Source organism: Chiroxiphia lanceolata, chromosome 16 (assembly GCF_009829145.1).
Source record: "Chiroxiphia lanceolata isolate bChiLan1 chromosome 16, bChiLan1.pri, whole genome shotgun sequence".
Taxonomy (NCBI): Eukaryota; Metazoa; Chordata; class Aves; order Passeriformes; family Pipridae; genus Chiroxiphia; species Chiroxiphia lanceolata.
Genome location: NC_045652.1, coordinates 11,205,915 through 11,231,483, shown reverse-complemented (window position 1 = coordinate 11,231,483; position 25,569 = coordinate 11,205,915). Strand labels below are relative to the sequence as shown.

General features: G+C 44.4%; 1 protein-coding gene and 1 long non-coding RNA gene across 5 annotated transcripts; both read left to right on the top strand.

Annotated features, from left to right (window-relative positions):
* Positions 1–8,673: 8,673 nt before the first annotated feature.
* ZFAND2A (zinc finger AN1-type containing 2A) lies at positions 8,674–11,882 on the top strand. 4 transcript variants are annotated; one of them, XM_032704014.1, is made up of 6 exons: positions 8,674–8,882; positions 9,459–9,553; positions 10,241–10,369; positions 10,571–10,722; positions 11,237–11,326; positions 11,738–11,882. In XM_032704014.1, the coding sequence occupies exons 1-6, from the start codon at positions 8,828–8,830 to the stop codon at positions 11,745–11,747; spliced, it is 531 nt and encodes a 176-aa protein (XP_032559905.1). In that variant the 5' UTR covers positions 8,674–8,827; the 3' UTR covers positions 11,748–11,882. The 4 variants fall into 4 exon arrangements, with proteins under 4 accessions (XP_032559905.1, XP_032559907.1, XP_032559906.1 ...); XM_032704013.1 differs by lacking the exon at positions 8,674–8,882 and adding an exon at positions 8,944–9,073; XM_032704015.1 differs by lacking the exons at positions 8,674–8,882; positions 11,237–11,326; positions 11,738–11,882 and adding exons at positions 8,927–9,073; positions 11,103–11,230.
* Positions 11,883–14,731: 2,849 nt separating this feature from the next.
* On the top strand, positions 14,732–24,831 carry LOC116795117. The gene is made up of 4 exons (XR_004359968.1): positions 14,732–14,928; positions 16,959–17,184; positions 22,470–22,475; positions 24,820–24,831. It is a non-coding gene; the product is annotated as an uncharacterized LOC116795117 (long non-coding RNA).
* Positions 24,832–25,569: the final 738 nt, after the last annotated feature.

Below are 25,569 nucleotides of genomic sequence, written 5' to 3'. Positions count from 1 at the left end.
CAAGAGCAGAAGGGGCTATTGGAGCCTCCTCAGCACATCCAGAAACCCTCCTCCACTGGGTAATTTTCATTTAATAGGCTCCTATGGGCTGTACTTGTGTTTCCTTCACTGGAGCAGATTTGGGTGCAGCAGTCACCTTGCTTATCATGGAGCATCTGAGCAGTCAGTCCCACGGACATCAGCATTAGGTCTGTGTCAGTAGAGCTCAGGGCAGTGTGGTGGGGTCAGGCAGGTCCTGGAGCTGTACAGAGCAGAACAAGGGCATTAAGCTGCAGAGCTTTGCTGAAGGACCCTGAGGACTGGGTTAGGCTGTGGAAACTCAGCAATCAGGAGCTCAAGAGCCTAATCAAGGCACTAACCAGGTGCTGAACAAGTTCTTTGGGTTTGGGGCTGTCACTCACAGCATCTCTTTTCTGCACTGGTGCTCGTAAGATGGAGCTGATTTGAACATGCCAAGGCATGAAGTGTAAAGTTCCTCAGGGATATAGGCTCACCTGTCCTCCCTAGCACATCATGACAGCGTTAAATGTTTGATATTTCAAGACAAAGATACTGGTGTAGAGCTTTTCCTTTTTCATTGACTTAGGGACATGGCTTAGGGATGGACTTTGCAGTGCTGGGTTAATGGCTGGACTTGATGAGCTTGAAGGTCTTTTCCAATCTAAACAATTCTATGATTCTATGACCAAACTCTGTGTGAGAAACAAGCTCTCCTGCATGCAAGTCCCTGGAGGGTGGGAGCACAGCCAGAGCACACCAACAGGTCAGCACACACCAGCCAGGCACAACCATCATTGTGACACTGACAACTCTTCCAGTGCCAAAAAATGAGTGTGCCAGCAGGGACAGGAGCCTGGGACCCCCCCTGAGGAGAGCTGTAGCCAGTGGCAGACAGCACCACAGCTCTGCAAACCTTGTGCCCTCACTGTGAGGTGACCACATTTTCTCAGGAGATGCAGAGGGCTCTCAAAGGTGAGTGGCCTCACTGTGAGGATGCTCCATGAGACAGGGCACCACCTCCCCCTCCCTCAGCTGGGTCTTACAGAAGGGAGGGCTGCCCAGTTATTTTAAACCCCCCAAAAGCTCAGTGGGTGGATTTCAGCAATGGGCTGCTTGGAGGCCCGGGGCTGCCAGGTGAGCAGGGTCCTGCAGAGGCTGCGTGGCCGCAGAGGTGACCCCGCCGTGCGGGTTAGCAGGGACATGGTGCCACCTCGTGGCACTCCGATCCTTGTCCTTGTGGGATGGACATCTTTCCAACGGCAGCAGCACCTTGCGGGTGCTCCATCCCCTCCCAGGGCTGCTGGTGCCTCCAAGGGTGTGGGTGCACCATGGGCTGGTAAAAGCCACTGGTAAATGGGTGGTTGGGACCGATGGGTGAGGGGACCACTCTCTGGAAAACAAGGGGAATAGCTAAATCTGTCATCCTATCCCCGAGCCCCAGTAGTGGCTGCAAAGCAGGGTATGACCCGAATTCATGGTCAGAGTCATGGCTTTTGGAGGTGATTTCTTTAGGACTGTCTGCCCACTATGGAATCCAAGACTTAAGGGAGTCTTCTCCCTTTCTCAGCTGTTCTCCCCCTGGATATATCCTTTTCCTTCTGGCTCCAAAGCTCTGCCAGGACTCCTCTGCCCACCCTCCCCTGCTGACTCACGGGAGATCCACTCATATGCACCAGAAATGGATTTGGTCCCCTCCTGTGTTGACAGCAAACCAAACTCCACTTACGAGGCTTCAGGCCTATTTCTTAGTGCTACAAAATAAGAAGAAGGATTCTTCTTCACATTCCATTTATCTACACAAAAATAGGAGAAATAAGATTTGGCACTTTTACTAAATCATCATCTGTTGAAGTACTTAAGGATAGTGCCTCAGTTTTCAGTGGAACGGTTTAACTCACAAGCAGGAGGAATTTGTTCAAACGATAATGAGGATTTGGGGTCTAACTTCCCTTGCTAATTGATGTCATCATGGTAGTGCCTAGGAAATGTGGGGCTCAGTAGTGATGGACTGGGTCCTGTAATGCTGTTTGCAGTATGGACTTTACAAAAAGACAATAGTTATCTCAGGAAGTCTGCCATGGAGACCTCTAATCTGTTTTCTGCTAGGTAAGACATCAGTGTTTGATCTGTGACTAGAAATCACCTGATAAGGGATTTATTTTTCCACTACAACTAGAAATGCTGTTGCAGTGTTTCCCACCCTTTGAGATAGCCTTTTCAGAGGTACATGCTCTCTGTACCTGTCCCACTGCTGGCTCAGCTGCTGTCTGTGCTCTTTCCTTTTGGGTTGGGACATTCCCTAACAGCAAAGCAAATGGCTTAATTTTACTGATGTTTTGTTCCTCCTATACAGATCCTTCCTGGATGCTCGCAAAAGAGGTGTGGGACATGGTAGGTATCAGAGACAGTGGGAGGTATGGTGAGTTTTACCTCTAAAACGCCAAATCCAAGACTCCCCTGGAGGGCCAAGAGCTGGGATTAGGAGCAAATTGAAGTGAGTCTACAAAGCAGATTTTTTTTTTTTTTAACACCCCAAGGAGATAATTTAACATTCTTTACAGGTATATATCACCAAAAAGTAGCCATCAGAGGAGGCCCTTTCCAGTTTATTTCATCATTTAGGAAGAGGGTCTTAAACAAGGGTCTGTTCTGTCGAAGAAGTGAGCTCATGCTGGTGTAATGGTATCTGTGTAAATCCAGCAGCATAACAGTGGATGCAGCGATGAGCCCTTAGGCACTTAGCAAGGATTTGCCAAGGAGCCTAAGGGTTGATACACACTTGAAACTCAATGGGATTTAGGTGCCTAAATGCATCAGGCTGCTTAGAAAATCCCAGCCTTTGAAGTTAAAGTAGACACTAACAAAAAATGGCTAAAAAACCTTAAAATAATAAATGTCAGATTAATGCCACCATGAAGGCGGTGGGTTTGCACCCAAAACAAGGCAGCAGGAGGTGGCCACTGAAGGCAACAGAGAGGTTCCACCAGCATGAAGGTTCAGAAGAGCTCCATCTCTGGTGTTTGCCATTCCATCAGGAATTGCAGAAGGACCCCTCTGGAATCATTTCCATTTCTGATGGTGTCTGCTTGAGTGGGAATTTGGCTGGTGGAAATCCACCTCATGAGAGTGTATGTGGAAAACATTAGAAATGTCTTTTTCTTGGTTGAGGAGAATCTTAGGGCATTAAAAGTTGGAGAACTCATCTTCATTATTTCTCTTTAAAGTTAGTTATGAATTGAGAATGGCTCTGCTCATATTTCTCTTTTATTTGCTATCTCCCCAGGCTAAAGTGTTGTCTATTTATCTTACAGATTAGGTTACTTTTTATGGGGTTCCTGCTATTATATTTCACCTCTAACTTTGTTAGTTTGTGTTTGCTATTAAATTATGTTGAATAAAACGGGCGGCTGAAGGACATTTTTCAGCTCCATCCTGAAATGAGGTTCTTAATCCTGTTTCTGGGTCTGCCCCTGTAGCCCAGCCCATGGGGACAGAATTGGGTATGTAAGAAGGGCAGCAGAGGAGTGTTTGTATCAACTACAGGGTTTGCAGGGTGAAGCTGCAGGAGAATCGTGCCTGTAAAGCCAGTCGGTTCGTGTACAGTGATTTTGGAGGCATCTCTTTAGAAACGGGTTCTAATAATATTGACATCATCACAAGATAAGATCCAGGACTAGTTAAATCACAGCCTCGCAACTCAGCGTTCCTTTGAGGATTAGAAGAAGTCGCTGAGCTGTCACTCTAAAGCTGATCATGGACTCGTTTAACTATGTCATCCCATAAGACAGCCCTTTCAATTATGTCAACCTGTCTGCTCTCCCAAGACTCTAATTTTAGAGCAGCAGTAGCTAATATTCTTGGAAAACTGATCCGCCTCCACAGATCTCTCCTCTCTGCCTGCTGCTGTTAACGGAGTATCCTGTGGGGAGATCGGACTGCTTTACTTCCCCTCCTGTAATAAACCTAATAAAAATAGGTACCATTAGGTTCCTTTGTGTGTGGTCTCTTTAAGACACTTATTTGAGCTATGTAATGGAGATGTCATGTCTCCTCCACAGAGAGATCTGGCAGCACCACAGGGTCATTGCAATAAAAATAAAATTCAGTTTTAAGAGCCAGGTACAAAATTATGAGCTGAAAAGCAGGACACTGGGATTGGAGTTCAGAGACCTGGAAAAGGTAAATATGAGCTGGAGTCACCCAAATGTTAATGCCACAGCAGTGGCTGTGCAGCTGGAGCAACAAGCACCGTGCTGGTGCAGGAGGACCGCAGGCAATGAGGTGGCCCTGGGGACACCAGGGCCAGGGGACTTGTCCGTGTCCTCTGGATGGTGTTGGGAGGAGTTGGGGGCACACAAGGTGGAGAGGAGGTGGATGGACCTGGTTGTCTTGGCCATGGGCATCTCTGTGCCATGCTGCCTGTTATAACCCAGGGAGGTGGGAAGGGAACAGACGCTGCCTTGAGAGATAGGATGGAACCACATCCCCAGCTCCCCATCCATGTCATGTCTGTGGCTGGCAGTGATGCTGGACAATTGTTCTCCTGCCATCCCATCCATGTCCCTCTGGCTTCACAGGCTGGCAGCACAGGAGAAAACAAAGTTGCCCTTGGGCTGTCCCATTTGGGTTTTCCATTGTGTCAGCCACGGTGTTGAAAAGTAGCACAGACTTTCTCCAGCCATGCAATTAGAGCTGCCACTACAGAAGGAGCAGGGAAGGCTTTTGAAGACCTTCTCTCTTTCTTCTGGGCAGCGTGAGAGTGCCTTCAGCTGTGTCAAGTCTCCCTTGGCCATTGTTCCTTTGTGCTTGGCCTCTTCCAGGCTGGACTGGAGATACTGGAGATTGGTGATGTGCAGGTCTGAGGCTGCCAGAGGATTTTCTGTTTTCTGCAGAGCAATTCTAGGCTTCTCCAAAATGACTTGTGGGGGCCCTGGTTGAAGGAGCAAACATCCATGAACCTGATGAAGGCTGTGATCCTCTTCAGAGGTGTTTTATTCCCCCTTTGGGATGCGGTGTGGGTCCACCATGCTGGCATGGTGGGGTGGACAGTGATGTTTAATAGCCCACCAAGAGGCAATCTCATGGACTGGAGGGAGAGGTTGGGAAGGACAAAGAGCAGAAGCATGGGACAAGGGAAAAAGCAATAGCCTTCCTCCCGTAGAAAACTAGAAAGGAGGTAGAAAGGATGTTTGGGGAATGAGGAGGCAGAGAGTCCACGCAGAGGCAAGGGAGGGAGGTATCCCCATCCATCCCACCCAGTGTCACCACCCTGGTGCCCAAGGGGCCAGGCCTTCCCTGTGCAGATCAGGTTACATAAAACTAACACACTGCAGGCTGCCGGGAACGGTACCTCCCCCAGACTCCAGCAAGTTAGTTACACATAGCCTTCCTTTCATAAATCCACGTTGGCTGCCCCTAATCAAATTCTGCTTCTCAAGCAATTTCCCTTGCTAATTCCTCCCGAATCAGCCCTAACCCACCTATCCCCCTTGTTGCTAAGCTAGCCAGCCTCTAATCACACACTGCACTGTGTGATCCTTTCCCAAGTAATACAGGGTTCGGCACTTTCCTCTGGTTCTCAGCAGCCTAACCTGTCAGGAGCAACCTTCTAAAAATATCACTAAAGACCTCGGCTAATTTCTAATCCTCATTTCTATTAAGACGGCTGCCTGTACTATGTGGGTTTCCAGACTTGGGATTTACAGACTTCCTTAAGAGCATCTGGTCTGCGCAGAGCCATTTCTGTTGTTATCCATATGCAGACTCCTCCCTTCCCCACCATAAAACATGATCCCTTTGGCAGTGGCTCTCCAGTCTGCACGGCAGCATCAGCCAGTCAGCAAAGACACCAACCTCTTCCTCTCTGCTCAGCTCACCCTGCCGCTTTTTGGCAAGCCTCCACTGGGGTCCCACTCCTGTCAGGCACTGGGTAGGCGCTTTGTATTAAAAGAATCAGCCTACAAGCTCAGCAGGACATGTGATTTTCTTTGCAATTCCCAAGTTTTTGAGTGCTGTGTAACGGAGCTGATGTATAGATGTATAATGGAGCAGAGCTCTTGAAGTACCTTGGGTAACTGGACTTTCTGTTACTGTTTGTATTTGGATATTTTTTACTGTTTCCTCCTTTTTAATATGCCCTTGTCTGAAGCTGCCAGAACCAACCAAGTCAAAAGAACAAGCAAAGCGGGGGGAGAGTGCCATGCTCTGGCTGTGCCCCTCCACCCTGGCACACACCAGCTAGCTGGTTCAGCTCAGGCAAGGGAAATCTTTTTAATCACATGCTACTGGCCAAAGAACTGTGGTGGGAGATGCTGCATGTCTGTCTTGTCAAGTGCCAGGCATGTCTATGTGCCAGAAAGAGCACTAAAGGAGAACTAAAGCTCTCCCTGGGCTTGAGACCACCAAGGTTTGCATCAAACTTGACTCGAGAGGCAGGTTCTGCCACAGGAGAAGGGAAGCCACAGCCCAAGGATGGAATAATCATCAGATGAACAGGGTGATGTCTAATGGAAACTTCTCCCACTGCTGCAGAATGCGCCTCCAGGACACAGCTGGACAGTGGTGGCTCTTACACATTCACAGCAAGGTCAGTTTGGCTCCTTCACCTGCTGGTTACATGGACACAGTGAGAAGAAACTACATAAACCAAAGGACAGCACTGCTTGGAAGACAGATGACCAGGAAAACTTTTACACTGGAATCCTGAAGCTGTCTTTTTTCATGAAAGCAGAGGGGCTATGGGACATTCTGATGGGAATAACCAAGGGATTTATGAAAGGAATTACATGAATAGTTATATGTTTAACAAGAAGTTGAATTGAATGTCCCAGAAGGTCTATTCTCACATCAGTCTCCACAGTCTATGTGTCTGTGGCCATGTTGGGCAGAGGGCAGGATTCTGCTTGGCACAGCACTGCCTTTCCCACTGCTGCAGACCGGAGCTGGTATCTCCCTGTGGGGCTATGCCAGAACCCCAGGGTGTGCCAGGGCAGGCTGTGGGTGCTCCCAGCATGGATGTGGCATGGCTGTCCCAGAAGGCCCCATGCAGCAAATGCCACAGTGGAGGAGGTGAAATCAGAGTCTGCCCTTGGAAACCGAAGACCTGTGGCAGAACACAATACACTGTCAGCACTGTTGTTCTGTGGAATAAGGGCTTTAAATGAGGAGATTTGGTAATTTTAGGGGTTCAGGAGGAAAAATTAAATTAAGTGGGAAGGCCTGGGAAGAGTGTCTGGCTGATGACATGGCATAATTTATAAACTGTGTTCTTGGGAAGAGCACCAAGTGGGTGTGCTGTAAGCTGGCACACACAGCAGGAGTCACAGGAATATCACGTGGCTGGGTGACGTGGAAGATGGAGGAGTGGCACATGCCATTCCCAGAGTTCAACAGCACAAACTGACCTTCACAATCAGTCAGCACACGCCTTCCTAAAGCTCCCCTTTGACCTCATGGCTCCACTCAGCATCTGAGTCATGTACTACAGCAGAGTCAGGTGTTTTCTAGGGAGAGCAGGGGCAGAAAAACATTTCTCAATCCTGTAACAAATGTCATCAAACCAACAGTCCTCACCTCCCCTGTGCAAAGCCAGTTTGTTACACGCCTTCAAAGATCAACATTTCTGAAACACACCTTGATCCCAAGGTGCCTTGTCAAAGTGAGATAAGCATTTAAAGACAGAGACCAACTGGGAAAGCTTTTATTCAGTTGACTTGTGCAAACTCACAACTGCAGCTCATGCTTGTCCACCCTGACCAGTCAGCACACACTGAAGTCCTGCAATGGGGCCCTGAGCATCAGCTTGTTGTGACTGAACTCATGCTCTCATCAAGCTCTCTGGATTTATTTTGAAGTTTGGAAGTTAAGCATCCCAATCCAGAGGGATGGAGCAGCAGCTGAAGTCTTGATGAAAAAATGAAATAAAAATGGAAAAGGCAAAGGGCTGATGTACTCCAGTGTGCTCTGGAGCACACCAGTCCAACATTTGCTGTGCCATTCTCCCTTATTTGAGACGTGTCCCCCAGGCAGGACAGCCCTGCACTCTCATCCCTTTGAGTGCCTGTACAACAGGGAATTTGCAGGAATGGGAATGCTTGCGTCATGTGGACGCGACTCCCTGGGGAAGCTGGAGAGCCCTTGTCTTCATCACCACACCATCTCACCACCCACCCCTCCTGAACTCATCTCCACGCCCTTCCCCAGGCCCTGTTGCCTCAACTCCTTTCCTATCCCAGCACCCATCCCCATCTTCATCCTCACACCCATCTCCATCCTGTTCCTCATCCCCCTCCTCATCCCCATCTCCATCCTCGTTCACATCCCCATCTCCATCCTCGTTCACATCCCCATCTCCATCCTCGTTCACATCCCCATCTCCATCCTTGTTCACATCCCCATCTCCATCCTCGTTCACATCCCCATCCCACTCCTATCCTCACCCCCATTCCCGATCCTCACTCCCATTCCCATCCTCATTCCCCATATCCATCCTCATTCCCCATATCCATCCTCATTCCCCATATCCATCCCCTTCCCCATCCCCTGGCCCCGCCCCGTCCCCCTGGCCCCGCCCCCTGCCATGACTCAGCACGCCTCCCCGGCCGCCCATTGGCCGCCCGCCAGGCACGCGCACGGTCGGGGCGCGCCATTGGCGCGGGCGAGAGTGACGTCACCGCCGGCGGGCGGGCGGGCGGCGGGAGCGTGACTAAGCACGGGGGGCGCTGAGTCAGCGGGACGAGGGATAAAGGCGCGGGCGGCGAGGCCGGGATTGGGATTGTGTTCCTGCTCCCGCTCGGTCCGTGTCCTCGGGCGAGGGTCCCGCCGCGCTATGGAGCTCCCCTGGCTGGGCGAGCACTGCTCGGAGCGCACCTGCAAACAGCTGGGTAAGTGCGGCTGCCTCGAACGGGGACCGACCCCCGGGACTGGATCCTCCGGGAGGGCTCGTCAGGGTGGGATAACCTGTGTCCCGGGGGGGCTGTCCCTATACCCCGAGGCTGTGGGTAGTGGCAGATGTCAGTGCTGCTGCTGGAGACCCCCTGCAGTAGGTCTGGGGAAAGAGTGATAGCAGAGCCCGGTGTGTTTTGTTCTTGTACGTGTTAAACTGTTAAGGGATGGTTTTTAAGGAATAAAAAGACTTCCGAGTGTGGGCTTTGGATTTGTACTTCAATTCCAAGCTCTCGACTAGGGCCTCATTAAAGTTTCTGTGTTCAGAGAGCTCCTGAGGTATTTGTGGCTTGTGCTCGCCTAATGCTGTGGATAAAACCAAGGAAAACTTACCAGTCTTGCTTTTTTTAGTTGTAATATTTATAAAGAATGGCATGCTCTCTCTTGACATAATTGAAGTGTGACTAGACAAAAATTAGTTGCTTTAGAATTTATTTGTAGTCCTTTGTGAGTACCCTTAGAGCTGTTAGCTCTGTTCCATGAGAATCCATTTTCTTTTTTTGTTCTTCTTGCAGATTTCCTTCCTCTGAAATGTGATGCATGTGGGGAAGTCTTCTGTAAAGATCACATCCGTTATGATGACCACAAGTGCAGCTCTGCCTACAAGAAGGTAAGTTCCTATCTGTGAATCAGGAATCTACCCTGCAGAATTGCTAAGTCATTTATTAAGACTGGTCTGAAACTTGACATGTGGTTTCAATAAAAAGGGATGGGAGAGCCACAAGATGCAAGTTAATGACACATCTGAATTTCAGATATATAGAAACATGACATTTCAGAGGTTAAGTACTGCTAGATCCTATTTTCTTACACTGCAGCTTCCCAGAGAGGACTGCTTTATATTTTAAGTAATGTATTATGGCCTAAAACCTTCTGCAGTCCAAGTTCTTTAAGTTGAAGGACAGCAAACATGAAACTACAGAATAGAATAGAGTGAGGCCAGACTTGATTTCTAGCCTATAATCGGGCTTTGATGTGTTTGAAGGCTGTAATTCTAGAAAACCCAGAAGGATATTTAAAGTCGATTTACCAAATATGTTGCTATAAATTGATTTGCAAAGCGTGTCTGTCTATTTTTTGGGTAGTGATTTGCAGTTACTGTTGGGAAGTGTATCTTTAAAAGCATTAGTGAATGAGAACATGAAACACCTGTGAATACACTTCTGTCACCCATGGGTAAGGGAAGGGAAAGGAGAGAAAAATTGAGCTGGACTTCTAATGTTTGGACCTGATTATCTTAAAGGTCTTTTCCAACTGAAATGATTCTGTGATTCTAAACTGTGTTGTGTGTTCTTAGAATGTGCAGGTCCCAGTGTGTCCACTCTGTAATGCACCTATCCCAGTGCAGAAGGGGGAAATACCAGATGTTGTGGTTGGAGCCCACATGGATAAGGACTGCAAATACAATCCAGCACAGCAAAAGAGGGTAAGGAAACTGCTGTTTTACTCTAGACTGCCTTCCTAATGCTTGTGAAGTTAGGACTTCTGACAGCAGAATGTGTAGAAACTCACTCTGTTTCATCCTAATTCTAAGGGTTCTTAAACATTTGTCCTTCAGCTTGGTCATTGCTTGGGAAGCTGCTCACAGAAAGCAAACGTTGCCAACTTCCTTTCCTCTCTTATTTAGATCTTCACAAACAAGTGCTTAAAGCCAGGCTGCAAAAGGAAAGAGATGATGAAGGTGCTTTGTGAACAGTGTGGCCTCAACTTCTGCATAAAACATCGGCATCCCCTGGATCATGACTGCAAAGGGAGCAGCCACCCCATCTCCAAGGCAGGGTAAGCTGTACTTAGGGTACTTCAGCTCAAGCTGAGATTTCAGAGCTGTTATCAGGTTGGTGGGGAGCTTGGACAAATAGGGAATTGTCCAAACTACCCCTCATGACAATAAAATAGCCACAATTTCCTCTTGGTATTTCCAGCTTAATTTCTGAAAGTCTGTGAGCAAGGAGAAAAGCTTGTAAAATGCTTTCCTAAATTCTTCCAAGCTTACTGGTATCAGTCTCTCCTAATTAAGAACAGGCACTGGCCAACTCAAGTTCCCTTTGGATCAAAATACTAGAATCCTAAAGCTATGCCCAGCACCTCGAAGTAACCAAAAATAATCAATACACTATGAAGGCAAGTTTAAACTTAATTGTAATAAAAATCTCTTGCAGGCAGACGTACCTTCATTGTTCTGTGCAATAGGACTGTGAGACTTGTGTGACAGATGCAGGTGATTAAATTGAATGAAAGAGTGAAGCTACAGACAGAGTGCATAGGTGCTGAGCCTGGTTGTGTTTGTTTGTAGATATGCAGCTCTGATGAGAGCCTCTCACACTGCCCTCAAATCCCCGGGAGCAATTGGAGTGCCATCTAATGGGAATCTTCAGCACAACAGGTATGAGCTGTCAAAGGGGAAAAAGACAAATATTGCTTAAAAATAGGCTGGTGTCAACATGGTGTAGCAGTGCCACTGTCATACCTTCAGCTGCTCTAGAGTTGGGAACGCAGTAGAGGGGTTCTGGCAGCACAAGTAAATCTCTGCTTCTCTATACTGAGTGATTAAAGTAGCTAAATAGACACAAGCATCAGGACATCAAATTGTTGTAACTGCAGGTTGGTCTCCCACCTGCTCAGAGTGAGGCTTGGCCAAGTTCTGGAAAAATGGTTTGTCATCAGAGTGCTGAGGAAAGCACAGCAAACACACAAATGAAAACAATGGCCCAGGCTCTTCCCTGGCATGTTATATCTCCTTGTGAATGAAAGTTCTAGTTGTGTAACCCTTACAGTGCATTCTTATGTCTTTCAGGTGCAGGTAGTAGAGGCTCTTCATATCTGGATCAAACCTCTGTCTAAACTTAATATTTTCTCTATCTCTTTAAATTTCTATGCCATTAACTTATTTTTGTATCAGAATGTTTTGTGTATTCAATAAACTTTCCAAGCCAACGTTATTTGTTCCTATATTTGGAATAAGAACTTTAATACTATGAAAAATATTTGATGGAGGAAACTGGGGGATGGTGGTAGAAAGAAGATTACAATTAGTATGAAACACAGCCAGCTTTGCTTAGGTCATGCAAAGTCTGAACTATGAGTTCCCCAAAATGAAAATCTGAAATACAAGCTGCTCTCATATGTCTCAATCCCTTTGGAAGTGATCTAGCACACAGTGCAGTGTTCTGTGTGACAAACAACATCAACATGAAGCAAGTTTTATATAAGCTGCCTCTTGGTTTCTGAATGTCATTAGAAGAACTTGATTTATAATCCATGCCTAGTTTTTCTAGGCCCTGCCTGAACAATTCACTCAGTGAAAGCTGGTGCTCACAGAGGCATGTGCAGTATAATTCTTCAGCATTTATTGCCCCTTAGACAGAAATCTACATTTGCAGGGGTGTATTTTGTAGCTGGGGGAGGGGGGAAGGAAGCCAGAGAAAGTAACATTAACTGTGTCTCATGTAATGAGAATGAGGCCAAAATGCAGCACTGTCTGGGGAGGTTACTCTTGCAGTCTTCCTGAAAAGCTTAAACAAATGAAGCCGTAACAGATAATGCTCCATCTATTACCCTGATCAGCTGTCCTGGCTCTTTAAAACTGCATGACCATCCAGCTGCTTTGCTTGAGGCCTGAAATATTGTAGTCTGATGAAATGGAAATGTGCTGTTAATGAACAATGCTAATTCCCCAGCTGGGATCTAAGTAGACCTCTCATCCAACTAATTGTGAGAAAAATGCCAAGGCTTACTGATGTCAGGGGGTCAAGACCTCAATTTCATGTGTGGCTGGAGCCATTCCTCTGCACACTGGGGCTGCTGGGCTGGAGTGTTGGCTTAGGACTAACTGGAGGGTAATTGCAGTCCCTTCAGTCCCCTGCAGCTGTGAGTGTCCAAGGCTCCTCTGCTGGGGTGGGAGGGTGAGCAGTTGGCAGAGCAGAGGGTGCTGAGTCCCTTGACCTGGGAAAAATAATCTTTGATGATACCATGAGAGATGTGAGTGTAAGTGCAGTTAATGCCTGTGCTTTGTGCAACCTTGAGGGGCACTGCAGCTGTGCAAAGACTCTTGTGCCTCTTATTTCTCTTTGATCAGGTTTAATTCTTGGAGTACAAAGGCTGCCTAAGGAGGAAATGTAGATTTATGGCCCTTCACAGGGATGGCATATAAGCAATCAACACCTTGAGTTGTAGGCCTTTCATAAGGGAAGATGTAATTTCTGGCCAACACAGAACAAATATCAGTCCTATCCCATATTAATGTTGGGCCCAATGTGATTTTTCCTGCTGGGAGAAATTTTTGGAGATCATTGCTAATTGGCCAAACTGAGTATGTAATGTAGGTATGAGTTACCACTGTTCATTCCATTTAATCTAGTTTTATGCGATCATGCAGCCAAAATTGTGATTTGACAGTATCTGTAATACTATGTTTAACCACAGGATGTCACAATAGGATATGCAATAAAATGATCTTTATTTCAGGGAGTCTAAACATAGATGACATGCTTTCCCTTTTCACATTGGAGCAAAAGCTTAAATTACAACTTTAATTTTAGGTGCCACCACCTACTGATTATTCCATGTGCTCTAACGCCATAACTCAGCCCTAGCACGTTGCTACATTTTATATACATTTTGTTTTATATACATTTTGTTTTATATACATTCTCTATACATTTGCATACATTTTATACTTTTTCTGTATAATTTATAACTGGCCACCCATTCCCCAGTGGTGCCATGCACCCCACTGGTGGTATGGAAGGGGGTTTCTAGGGGGAGCAGCAGGGTGGAGGACATGGACCAGAGCCAAGAGGCTCTGCCCAGCCCAGCAGTGATGGGTGGGGGAGGGGATGGCCCCTCACAGTCTGGGGAGAAGGTGGAAGGGGCAGAATGGTGGAAGTTTTGGACAGAAGATGCAGAGGTGTGAAAGGATGTCTCTGCCCAACAGGGAGCTGTTGTCACCAGCACCTGCTACCACATCCAGCATTTCATCTGGCACTGGGATCCAAGCAAAGGGAAACAAAAATTATGTTTCAGGTTGTCATGAAAAAATTGCTTCACCTACCAGTGTGTTTGTACGCTGTATTCTGGTCCTTAAATTACCAAGGGGAGATGGAGGTGTTTGTGCACGTGGTATTTATAGAAAATGAAAACATGGAAGCCAATTTGCTTCCTGGAAACCTTGTTCTCAGAGCTGTTTTGTCATCCCTTCAAACTGCACCGTTCGCTTCTTCCATGCATTCCCTCAGACCCGGTCAGGACACGGGTGATGCTGTCTCAGACATGGAGCCTTTAGGATCTGTGGGCTGAAGGGGATCATGGCCATTCTCCAGAGAGCCACATCTCCCCGTGTCAGCACTGCCCTGGCCCCCACGGGAGCTGCTGTGCCAACAGCACCGGGCTGGCTTCCACGGGTGTCCTGCACGGACAGTGAGGGGTGGGAGCTGTCAGGCTCTGGAGATCCCTGGTAGGCCCCGAGGGATCCCTGGCAGGATGCAAGTGGATGTCTGTCAAGCCAAGGGGGTCCCTGTCAAGGCATAGGTAATCCCTGTCAGCCCATGGGATGATCCTCGTCAGGGGACAGGTGATCCCTGTCAGTCCATGGGATGAACCCTGTCACGGCACAGGTGATCCCTGTCACGGCACAGGTGATCCCTGTGAGCCCATGGGATGATCCCTGTCACAGCACAGGTGATCCCTGTCAGCCCATGGGATGATCCCTATCCCAGGAATGACCCAGGCCAAGAGGCGGTGCCTTGAGCGGATCCCGGCGCACGCAGATGACGTCACACTCCGCCGCCGAAGCCGGTGGATCGCTACCCTGCACGTGTGTTCCCGGTGGGCGCTTTAACTCCGGAGCGGCGCTTCCTATTGGCCGGTGGGGAGATTGGCGTGCCGGGAACCAACCAGAGCCCTCCGTTCTCCCCGTGTAGCCAATGGGAGGCAGGGGGCGGGCCGCGGCGCCAAGCGTGGGGCTCGTTGAATGTGAAGGACCGGGAGGTGCGCGGGGACGGGCGGGGGCGGACCGGGAACCCCCCCACGAGACCGGCGGGTTCGGGGAGGGAGGAGGGGCAGCACCGGGGTGCCCCTGCGCGGCCGGGGCTGCGGGAGGGCTGGGGTGGCCCGGCCACGTGCACGGCGGTGGCTGGGGGGCTGCTGCGAACCAGGGGTGCTGTGCTGGGAAGTGAATTTGGTCGGGGCGTGTTGGGAAGCGATCCCAGGGGTCTGTGTTGGGAAGCAGAGAAAGGGGGTTCTTGTTGGGACGTGAACCCCGGGGTGTGTGCTGGGAGAAGTGAACCTGGGAGTGTGTGTTGGGAAGCATCCCAGGGCTTGTGTGTTGGGAAGTATCCCAGGGCTTGTCTGATGGGAAGCGAACCTGGGGGGGTCTGTGTTGGAAAGCGGACCCAGGGTCCTGTGTTGGGAAGCGGACCCAGGGTCCTGTGTTGGGAAGCGGACCCAGGGTCCTGTGTTGGGAAGCGGACCCAGGGTCCTGTGTTGGGAAGCGGACCCAGGGTCCTGTGTTGGGAAGCGGACCCAGGGTCCTGTGTTGGGAAGCGGACCCAGGGTCCTGTGTTGGGAAGCGGACCCAGGGTCCTGTGTTGGGAAGCGGACCCAGGGTCCTGTGTTGGGAAGCGGACCCAGGGTCCTGTGTTGGGAAGCGGACCCAGGGTCCTGTGTTGGGAAGCGGACCCAGGGTCCTGTGTTGGGAAGCGGACCCAGGGTCCTGTGTTGGGAAGCGGACCCAGGGTCCTGTGTTGGGAAGCGGACCCGAGGGTCTGTTGGGAAGCAGTCTCAGGGGTTGTGTGTTGGGAATCGGTCCTGCTGGTCCTGTGCTGGGAAGTGAACCCAGAGTGTCTGTGTTGGGAAGCGATCCTGGGGGTTTATGTTGGGAAGCATCCCAGGGCTCGTGTGTTGGGAAGGAGACACAGCAGTTCTGGTTGAGAAGTGAACCGTGTGTGGGGGGGGGGGTCTATGTTGGGAAGCAGACCCAGGAATCCCGGCTGGGAAGCGATCCTGGGATCTGTGTTGGGAAGTGAAGCTGGGGTCGTGTGTTGGGAAGCCAGCGGGTGGGTGCTGGCTGTGTGGTGCCCTCCTGCCCAGGGCATGGCCATGGGTCCTGGTATCTCTAACTGAGGTGCCAAACCCATCGTTTGGTGGGTTCTGCTGTATTGGGAACCTGCCAAAGCGTATTTGTGGGTTGTTTTATCTGTCAGCGTGTTTCAAGGTAAATATTTGTGACTGAGCCAACAGTTGCCTTTGTGCTGTTAAACAGAAAGTGACAGTGTTGGGGTAGCTGTGGAAAGCCACTTAAATCAGATTTTCTCGCAGAGAAATAATGTGGACTTACAACTAGACCTGGTTTCAGAACTCAGTTCTCTGCAGCTCCTGTTTGCCTTCGCCCTTATGCCAGTGTAAAATTAAAGATAAAACTAATGAGGCAATTCATAAGCATTTTTTTACCACATTAATCTGTATGAAAATAGAAAAGCTTGCAGTTTAACTGCAGAAAACTGTTTAGTGATCACATAGGCTTATTTTTGCTTGTATGTGTGTATGCACGCATATGTATTTTATTGAGATGACTGACAGTCACATTAATGTATTTTGAGATGAGAGAGGCTTGATTTGTGTTATCTGAGGTAGACAGTTATTCAAACTATTTAATATGGTGCATTATGACTTGCAGAAAGCACAGCATCAGTTATGGGGGGTTCCTACCAGGAGGGTCAGTGAGGCATTTTCCACAACAGGGCCTCAGGGGAGAATAAGTGCTGAGTTTCCTACAGGAGATTGACATTTGAGTTTTACAGTAGCTTAACTGTAACGTAAAGGAAACATGAAAAAAATCCTAAAGGAAGTATGAAAAGATCTCTAAAATGAATCAAAATTCAGTCCAGACATACATTTCATAGTTAAGTAGTCACAAATAATTCTCATACCAGCGTAATTATAGTATAACTGTCTGTATATGAGACTGGCATTTAATATTAACAAAGGTTCTAACTGCAGTGTGGTGGTTTCTGTTACAGAACAATTCTATTTCAGAATGCCGAAAATGAATGCAGAAAAAAAAGAAAAGAAGGCAGAAAAAAGAAAAAAGCTGAAGCAACATGTGGCCCCAAAGGAAGAGCTGGAACCAGAAACTGAACCAGTGAAGAAGAAGAAGAAGAAGCAGCAGCAAAATCTGCAGGTTTGACTGTTTAATTCAGTAAAATATGGATATATTTTTTTGTGTATTCAGTACTGAACCTGAGTGTGCTGTTTGATTCAGTTGCAATAATTCCTCGGATGCAGTATGCCTAGAGTGAAAGTTAAAAGGAAAAGGTAAACTAAGCCAGATGGGATCTCTGTTTGTTTTGGATGCTTCTGTGAAAGACAGAGAATGGGTGAGAGAATGTGGGTGAAAGGGGAACCAAGTGGCACCGAGCAACTGTCATATGGCAATATCGACGCAGCTTCTGTTTCATGTGATCCTGAGTGGCTGGGAAAACATGAAAGATGTTTTCTTGGAAGTCCTCTTGATTTTTTTTTTTTTTTTTTTTTTTTGGATGGAATGTCAAGTGGCCAGAAGGTGTCAGCAGTCTCTTTGTATTCCTGAACACTTTATGAATTAATTTTATGAGACTGCAATTAGCAATATCAAGACATTATTTAAGCAGAGCTGTGTAATGCTTGGTGGTTTTTTGTGATGGCAGCGGTGCATAAACAGGACCATTCAGTTCTGCTGTTCTGAGTGGTTACTGTAGAGTGAGGATCAAAGAAATATGAGGCAGTTTGGCACTGTCAAGGAGTGGAGAGGGAAAGGCAAAGGATTTTTCCTGAGGAATTCCCGAGGGTCACCTCAAGAAGCCCTATTCTTAAAAACTCTTATGTTTCCTGGCCTAACACAAAATAGATGTGACAGCTTGTTACTTCATTTATCATGAGATGTGCAGCTCAATGGAGATCGTGTAACTGAAAGTTAGTACCTATTTTGTTATTAGACTTTATTTAAGCTTGTTGGCAAGAATGTTTTTGGAGAACTTTTGAATTCATAAGTGTCTCTAGGTATTGCATTTAGGGTTTGTGAAGCTTAATATAAGAAAAGCCAACCTACTGGCAGTAGTTATTCAGAGGTCTATAAATTCTTGCAGTTTTGCAGTCAGCAGTAATTTCTCAAATAGGGAAAGGTTTCATCTTTATCAAAACAAAAATAGAAAATTTTTGTATTTAGAACTTAATAAGAGGGAAAATTTCTCTTTTCCTCTGGAGAGTATTATAGACCTTAGATTCACAGTACTATAATTTAGTTTGACTGAAAATATTTTTTCAGGATAAGACCATGTGAAATTGAAATATCAAAATGAAAATTTTATTGCCTGTATAATTTCATGTAAAACTGCAAAACATCCCAAATGGGCTTCAAGCCTCTGCCAAATGAGGCCTTTTTGGACCATCTGATGTCAAGTGATAAGTCCTTGGAGCACACAAATTAGCTCTTGTGGGCTGTGCAGACTGTAGGACTGTGAGAGAAAGAGCAAATATTAAATGGAAAGAAGAATCCTTAATGTCAGGGAACACCACTAGGCACAACAGTTCTTAGAATCATAAAAGCTGATGCCAGTGAGTGACTTGAACATGTATATAGTATGAGTTTAAGGGAATGCCATATAAGGTCTATGACAAGCCATTTCTTGGCATCAGCTTTATAAACTATAACTGTTGATAGCAGAAAAGCCTAAGTTAATAGACCACATTTGGTTTTTTTTTTATTTGAAGTGACTGTTGAGAATAAAAAACGTGAGGCAGATCTTACACAAATTTATTTCATTGGTTAAAGAAAGCTACTTTCCAGTTTGATTGTTACTCAGTGTATATGCTCCCAGCTTTGTGTGAAATCTTGGTTCAGACACACTGGCAGTTATGCTTTAAAGTGCTTTTGGTCATCAAACCTTGTCAGCATGGAAAACGTAGTAAAAAAAAAGGTAAAATTGCTTTGTGTGTACAGGAGGATCAAGAGGAGCTCTGGGGCTGCAGTGATGTGCTCAGTTAGTGTGGAAGGTTCCACACATAGGAAATTTGGAACAGAAATAATTAAGGCAACTGCTGAGAGTGTTTATTCTGCAGCCTTACTTTCTTTAGTTTTATTTCTGTTACTTTAAAACAAGTTGGAATTTTGCTACATCTGCAGGAATTCCTGAATCGTGACAACTGGATTCTGATGAGCTGTGAGTGACTTTAGTGCAGTAACTGAATTAAAGAAAACTCTTTTGAGCATTTTTAAAGTAAGGATGGGTAGACTCCAGTTTTTCCTAAGGAGTCTCATGTTTGGTAGAAAGAAGTCAAAGGTTTTGGTGGGACACTGATTCATTAAGTCACTTTACTTTCCTGTGATTTACTTTTTTTTTTTCAATTGTGGTACAACAAATTTAGTCTCCAAAGTGGAAAATACAAATCTCTAATGGATTTTGGTATAGACCTGCAGGCAAGTTGAGCTGTGTTTAAAGTGTCTGGATTTAGTTGTACACTGATCATTCCTTCGTGAAATTTGTTTCAACAATTCTTCCCAGCTTCAGACTAAGGCATTTTTCCTTGGGGCAACTTGACCTTTCAGAGTAATCTTGATGTTTTATTGACTTTCATCTACTCAGTTTCTTCTGTTTACGTTAAACAGCAATAAGCAATTCAAGACCAATATAAATGTTTTCATGAGTGATCTCAGAACCAGGCAGCTCTAAATGACACATCTCTGGTGAAGTTGAGCATTACAAGTTTTAAAACTTAATTCAGCCTTGTGGTTTTTCTAAATGATTTTCCTAATGTCACTGTTCTATTTAACTTGGCCATAACTACACATTTTAAATGTTGTTGTTTCTTTTGTTAAGTGCCTGGACATTGGTTTTATGTGGTTTTTAATGATTTTTGTAGTTTAGTAATATATTTATATGTTAGACAGTGTAACAGTTGAGTTCATTCTTGTGAATTGTCACATAACATAGGCATAAAGAAAAGAGATTTAAAATGTGTCTTCCAGGCTGGTGGTTTGAAGTTAAATACTGGCTTCTTAAATAACGACTTCCTGATGGATCTTGTCAGAGACAAGTTAATTTTGTTTCAGTTCTCTGAAAAAAAAAATATTTACAGTATTGTTAATGTGTCAGCCTGAAATAAGAGAAGCGTTAGAAGTGTTTCTTTGCAATTACCCTTGTCTTGCTTCTGGTTATGGATTTCTTCACCCTTCAGACTTTGAGCTGCCTCAGTGTTGTGAAGCAGCAGTTGCAGCCCTGTAGGTAGGGAACAACATGTGGCTGCTTTTTCTAGGAGGGCATTTTGAGTTCTGCCCAGAATGACCTTAATGTATCAAAGGATCTTGTAATTTAGGGGTAGATCTTGTTTCTGCTGTTTTCAGAGCTGGTTGCTTTCTACAAAACAGTAAGGAATTCTTTCTGAGTAGAACATCTATTAGGCAAGACTCATAATTCATAATCCATAGCAAACAGTATAAATTTCCTGTTCCTTCCCAATTTAGTCCAGTAAACACTGTAACTTCCAGGAAAACTACAGTGACTAAGAGACAATCTATCTTTATAAATCAAATCCCCTTGTTCATGGTTGAAGGGTACTTTAGGTAATGCTCATACAGCCAGTGGGTGTTTCCTTGTGTTTCCTTGTTATATTCAGCATTGCAAACGGTTGGAGGAGGAGAAATCATTTTTCTCGGATAAAGGCAGGGTCAGTGGGAAAGGAATTTAATTTTTGAGATTCCATACAGATAGTACAAACAATGGCAAATAAACAAATGGTGTTTCTTTCATCAGAGTGTGCAGGTGCCCAAACAGTAAGATCTGTTTACTAAATGGAAAATGGCTAAATCTGTAGGGAAGGGCTTTTTCTGTTCAACTTTTTGGAGGTTGTCATAAAGAGCAATATAGAACTATTAGGCTGGAAAACAAACCACAAAACAATGATTCTTTAAAATCAATGTTTGCTTGTAGCAGTGGAAAAGCCCATAAAATTATGTTTAAGCTGTGGAGGGAAATATTTTGGCAGGAGCTTGGTGGAATAACTAGGAATGTTACCTTGATATGATCTCTAATGCTGCTTGTAATCAGGTAACCAGGGTAGTAATTTGAATGTTTAATGACTGCAAACCAGACATTGATGCAAACGGATCCAGCAGATGCTGTAAAACTATCATCAGAAAGTGTATTTATTTGTTTGACAACCCACTAATTCATCCCAAAGTCTGTTGTTGCAAGTATGAGTTGTGGATGATTTGCAAACAAACTCAGTAATCCTTTAGTGTTCTCTTAATTTATTTTTCTAATTAATGGGAAGCTTATCTTGTAACCATCAAAATAACTTGGTTTATATTTTCCCATCCTAAGAAATGCCATGAAGTCGACTTAGTGTGATGTTACAGGATTGTCTTCTGATTATCAGGCTACCAGTACTAACTGTGTCTTATATACGTTAAAAATACATTTTGGAAACTGCTTGCATTTCAATTCCACTGTCCATTCTTCCTGCACTTGTGTAATTTTGCTGTAGTGGCTTAATCCTTAATTATTTTATAAGAAATATGTAGAAAACTAATCTTAAATATGGAAAAAAAAGGAAAATAAATCCCGAAATGTTAATTTTATTTAGCATAACCTCCTAAAATAAGAATCTTGTCTTGTTCTGGTTTTTTTTTTTATTTTTTTTATTTTTTTTTTACCATGTTTAGAATACCTTTAACATGCAAATAGAGTTTTGTCCGTGTTATGAAGAGAAGATGACATAATCTTTCATCTTCCCCCATCCCTGCATCTCCCCCTGTGCCTTGATGGAGGGATACATCAGCAGAAAGCAGTTTTCCAGTTATAAAGGGGAGGGTGAGAGCTATTTCTCAGAATGGCCAAGATAAATGTCAGGGTGGACATTAGTGTGGTCTCATTAGTCTGCTGGTTTTGGTCAGTCTGTAATTGAAATGTTGGGCCTATTTCTCTTTGCTTTGGGCTGCCTTTCAGTTGAATGTTTATTCTTGGTTTATTTGGGGTTGTTTTACTTGCACAAAGACACAAGTTTGCTGGCCCGTTGGCTCCTTGTTCTACAATGGCCTTCTGATGGTTGAAAATAATTATGGAGCTCTAAATCCATGTGGCATTTATGACTTACTCTGTGTCATCTTACTTGGCTTATCTGCTTTCTTATCTATGCAATATTTCTCAAATCAGGAAAATTTAAAAAAAACAACCAACCACAAAACAACAAACTTTGAGGGCAGCTGGTTATGGGACTGAAACATTTGTTTCCTGCTAGCAGTTTTTCATCAGAATATTGATAGAGTTGCTTTAAATTATTTTATTAAATTAACAAGACATTTATTTATTTTTAAAAAAAGGTAAATTTAATTGTGACACCGCATAGTGTTTATAGAGAATAGTAGGCCTTTTGTAAACAAACATGTCTAAGGAGGCACAAAATAATGTCTGAAATATGGATGTGCATAGATTAGGCTGAATAATTTTACATTCCTTTGAAAATTATTTTTGTAATGATACGAATAGATTTCCCAGGAAAGAGTATTCACAGCTGGGAAAACAGTTGCTACTTTGAAGATGGTTTTCCCAGGCGAAAGGCTCACGTCCCCAACTGTGTTTGGTATAAACAATATGTGGTGTATTTCTTACTTTGTTTAAAGGAGTTGTGCATTCTTCATTACATATTAGCCAACGAGAGGTTCATCCTAATTCTGGGTATTTGCCTTAATCTGAATCTATTCAAAGTTAATTCCTTACTTTTATTAATAAAGCCAGGGTATTAAATTAATGGGGAATTTGGTGGTGAAACACAACAGGCCCTTCTTTGCTATTAAGAGGGAGAAATTCCTCTTTCTGTTCTTGGAGCACGTACTTGTCTTTCCCTCTCAGCCCTCATTCTTTACTTAGTGGTGAGACCTTCCTTGATGGTTCTTGCTGGATTTCCAGTATAAATCCTTGCTTTCATGACTTAGCTGCAAATATCTTAACAAAATTGAAGTTCAGGACAGGATTCCCACTTGTGGGCTCAATTTGTTGAGTCTTCAAGCAGTTGTTGAAGGAGCAGAGGCAAGTTCTGCTTGACTGCATGTCACCCAGCTCCAGTCCAGTGAGAACACTGTTTTCTGCACCTTTTCAGTAATGATTTTATTCTGGTTCTGTATTAATGACTTTTAGCTCCTCGTAGACAGAGTCATCATCAATTAAAAGTGCTGGAGAAGGCCCAAATTGTCGAATGTAGAAAATTTGGCACAAAACCTCAAAATATGTGTAACTTCAGTTAAAAAAAAAGTCCTTTTACATGTTTGATTTCACAAAACGCATTCACTTGACAAGAAATTAAGTTGTAAGCTTGAAAGGATGTTTGCTACATTCTGATGCAGAATAAAGTGCAGATAAATGGGCATTCAAAGGCATTTATTCATGAAAGGGCCTGAAACTTGGATGTGTGTTTTGTGTAACATAATAATACAAACCTGATTCTTGTGGGTTTTTTACTTCCACCTTATTGTTCTTGGTACTATTTTATTAATGTTAATTTGTTCAAAAAAATAAAAAATGGCACAGATTTGGATAGTTAAAATGTTTATTCTAAAAAGCAGCTGTTCTCCCTGTCCTTGATGGAGTGCTACTGCTTTTCTAAACAACATGTGAGTCTGGTATAAGGATTTTTATAAAATACAAATTTTTCTATATCAGTGGAATAGATTCAGAAATTAAAACCTCCCAATATTTTGGTGCAGATAAAAGGGGAATGTTGGGTGCTTCCACAGTATAAACAAGAAACTAGAAGTTTCCTCCTTCAAAATACCTTTTGTGTTTAGATGCAATATTGTGAACCACATGAAAGAACAGTGTATATTTATGTATGTTAATAAATTACAGCATAGATAAAATGGCTCTTGGGTATTAGATCAAAGCCACACAGATTAATAAATACTCGGAAAGTGCTTGTCTGTTACATCCAACAAGTAATTAGAACAGAAAATTAATCTTTTGACTTTTAGAAGCTGCCTGAAATATCGAGGGTACAAGCATGAAGGTATTTGACAGGGGAACCAGACTCTGAGTGAATTTACCTGTTTCTAATTGAATCCCACAGGAGTTCTGTAGGACATCAAACAGAAGATCATCAGCCAGTGTTTTATTAAATTTCTCAGCATTATCTTAATAATCTGTAAACCAGGCTATTGCAAACAGCATATATACATAAGGGCAGACAGCTCTTCCTACCATCCTATGTTTTGAAAGATGTCAGAGCTGTTCAGGGAATGTACTGAAGGCTTAGAGCTACATCACTTAAAAAGGAGCAGAGAGGTTATGTAAAGAGAATAGAAAACCTAAAGTATGTGGGGAAAATACATGCTTTTAGTAACTGTCATTCCATCCTACCTTTACATTATGTACTGCATCCTAAATGGGAGTTATTCATATTTACCCATGTGTAAAATGACTCAGTGGTTACAGAACTGTGACACTGAACTGTAATACAAAGGTCATTGAAATTGGTCATGGACTTTGGAGCTTTCATGTACTTCATTGGCTGGTCCTTTTTTCAAGTCACCTTTGGAATAGACAAGTTTTTCCTATTTTATTATGAAATTCCCACCTTTCATGGCTTTCAAGCCTGTACTCCATGATTTTCTAAAGGCATTTTTAATAAACTTGTGAGGTTGTTTTTTTTTTTTTTGTAAATAGTTTGTTTTCGTGGTTGAAGTTTGCAATGCTTAGTTTAAAACATGGTTATCTTCCTTACAAAGACTTGTCTAGATTAAGTCATGATCTGGTTTGGGCTTAGAATAGGAGCAGCCAACTGTCCTGATCCAATAGGTCTTGTAATAAAATCTCTGGTCAAGACCTGAAAGGTCTCACTTGTTATCAGTGGGAGTCAGAAGAGCACAAATCTGGCAAGGGACAGGGGCAGTTTTCCATGGATCCTCGTGGGCCCTGTGTTATGGGCTGAGGATGCAGCAGGTTCTGTGTGACCCGATGTGAACTTTAGCAGCAGCTCTGCCAGCAAGTTTGTGCTTCTGATCCCACAGCACTTCAACAGTGTCACACTCATCAGGCATCTTTAATTATCACAGATGTCATGTTTCTCACTGTTCTAGAGAATTACCTTGCAATATCAGAAGTAATTCTGACTGTATGTATTTAAAAACCAAGCAAGTTTATAAAGTAAGCTCTCCCACACATCACTGTCTGTATCTTCTTCCCACCTTGATACTCAGTTGTCAGGTGGATGTTTGGATTGTTATCACATTGTTTCAGTGAGCTCTTTCCTTGGTTTCTTTCTCAGTTTGCTGTGTGCACTTCACTCTGGAGCACAAGAGTTAAAAGGTTTCTGGAGCTGGGTACAGGCTATTTCTCTTTTGTAGTTCTGAATGGAGAGAGAATGAAAGGAAGAAAATCTTATTTGCCATTATATTACTGTTTCTATTGAGAGAATGCCCGGGAAAGGAAATATTTCTCCTGCTGAGGCAGAAAATAAATCTATCTCCAGCACTATTAGGCAATTCTAACACTGAGCTCCTTCTGTAAAAATCGCCTTAACTCCAATTTCTAAGGATAATTTAACAATATCCTAATAATTTTCCTGTTTCTCTACTATGTGGTTTTTCCCCATAGTTTTTTAAAA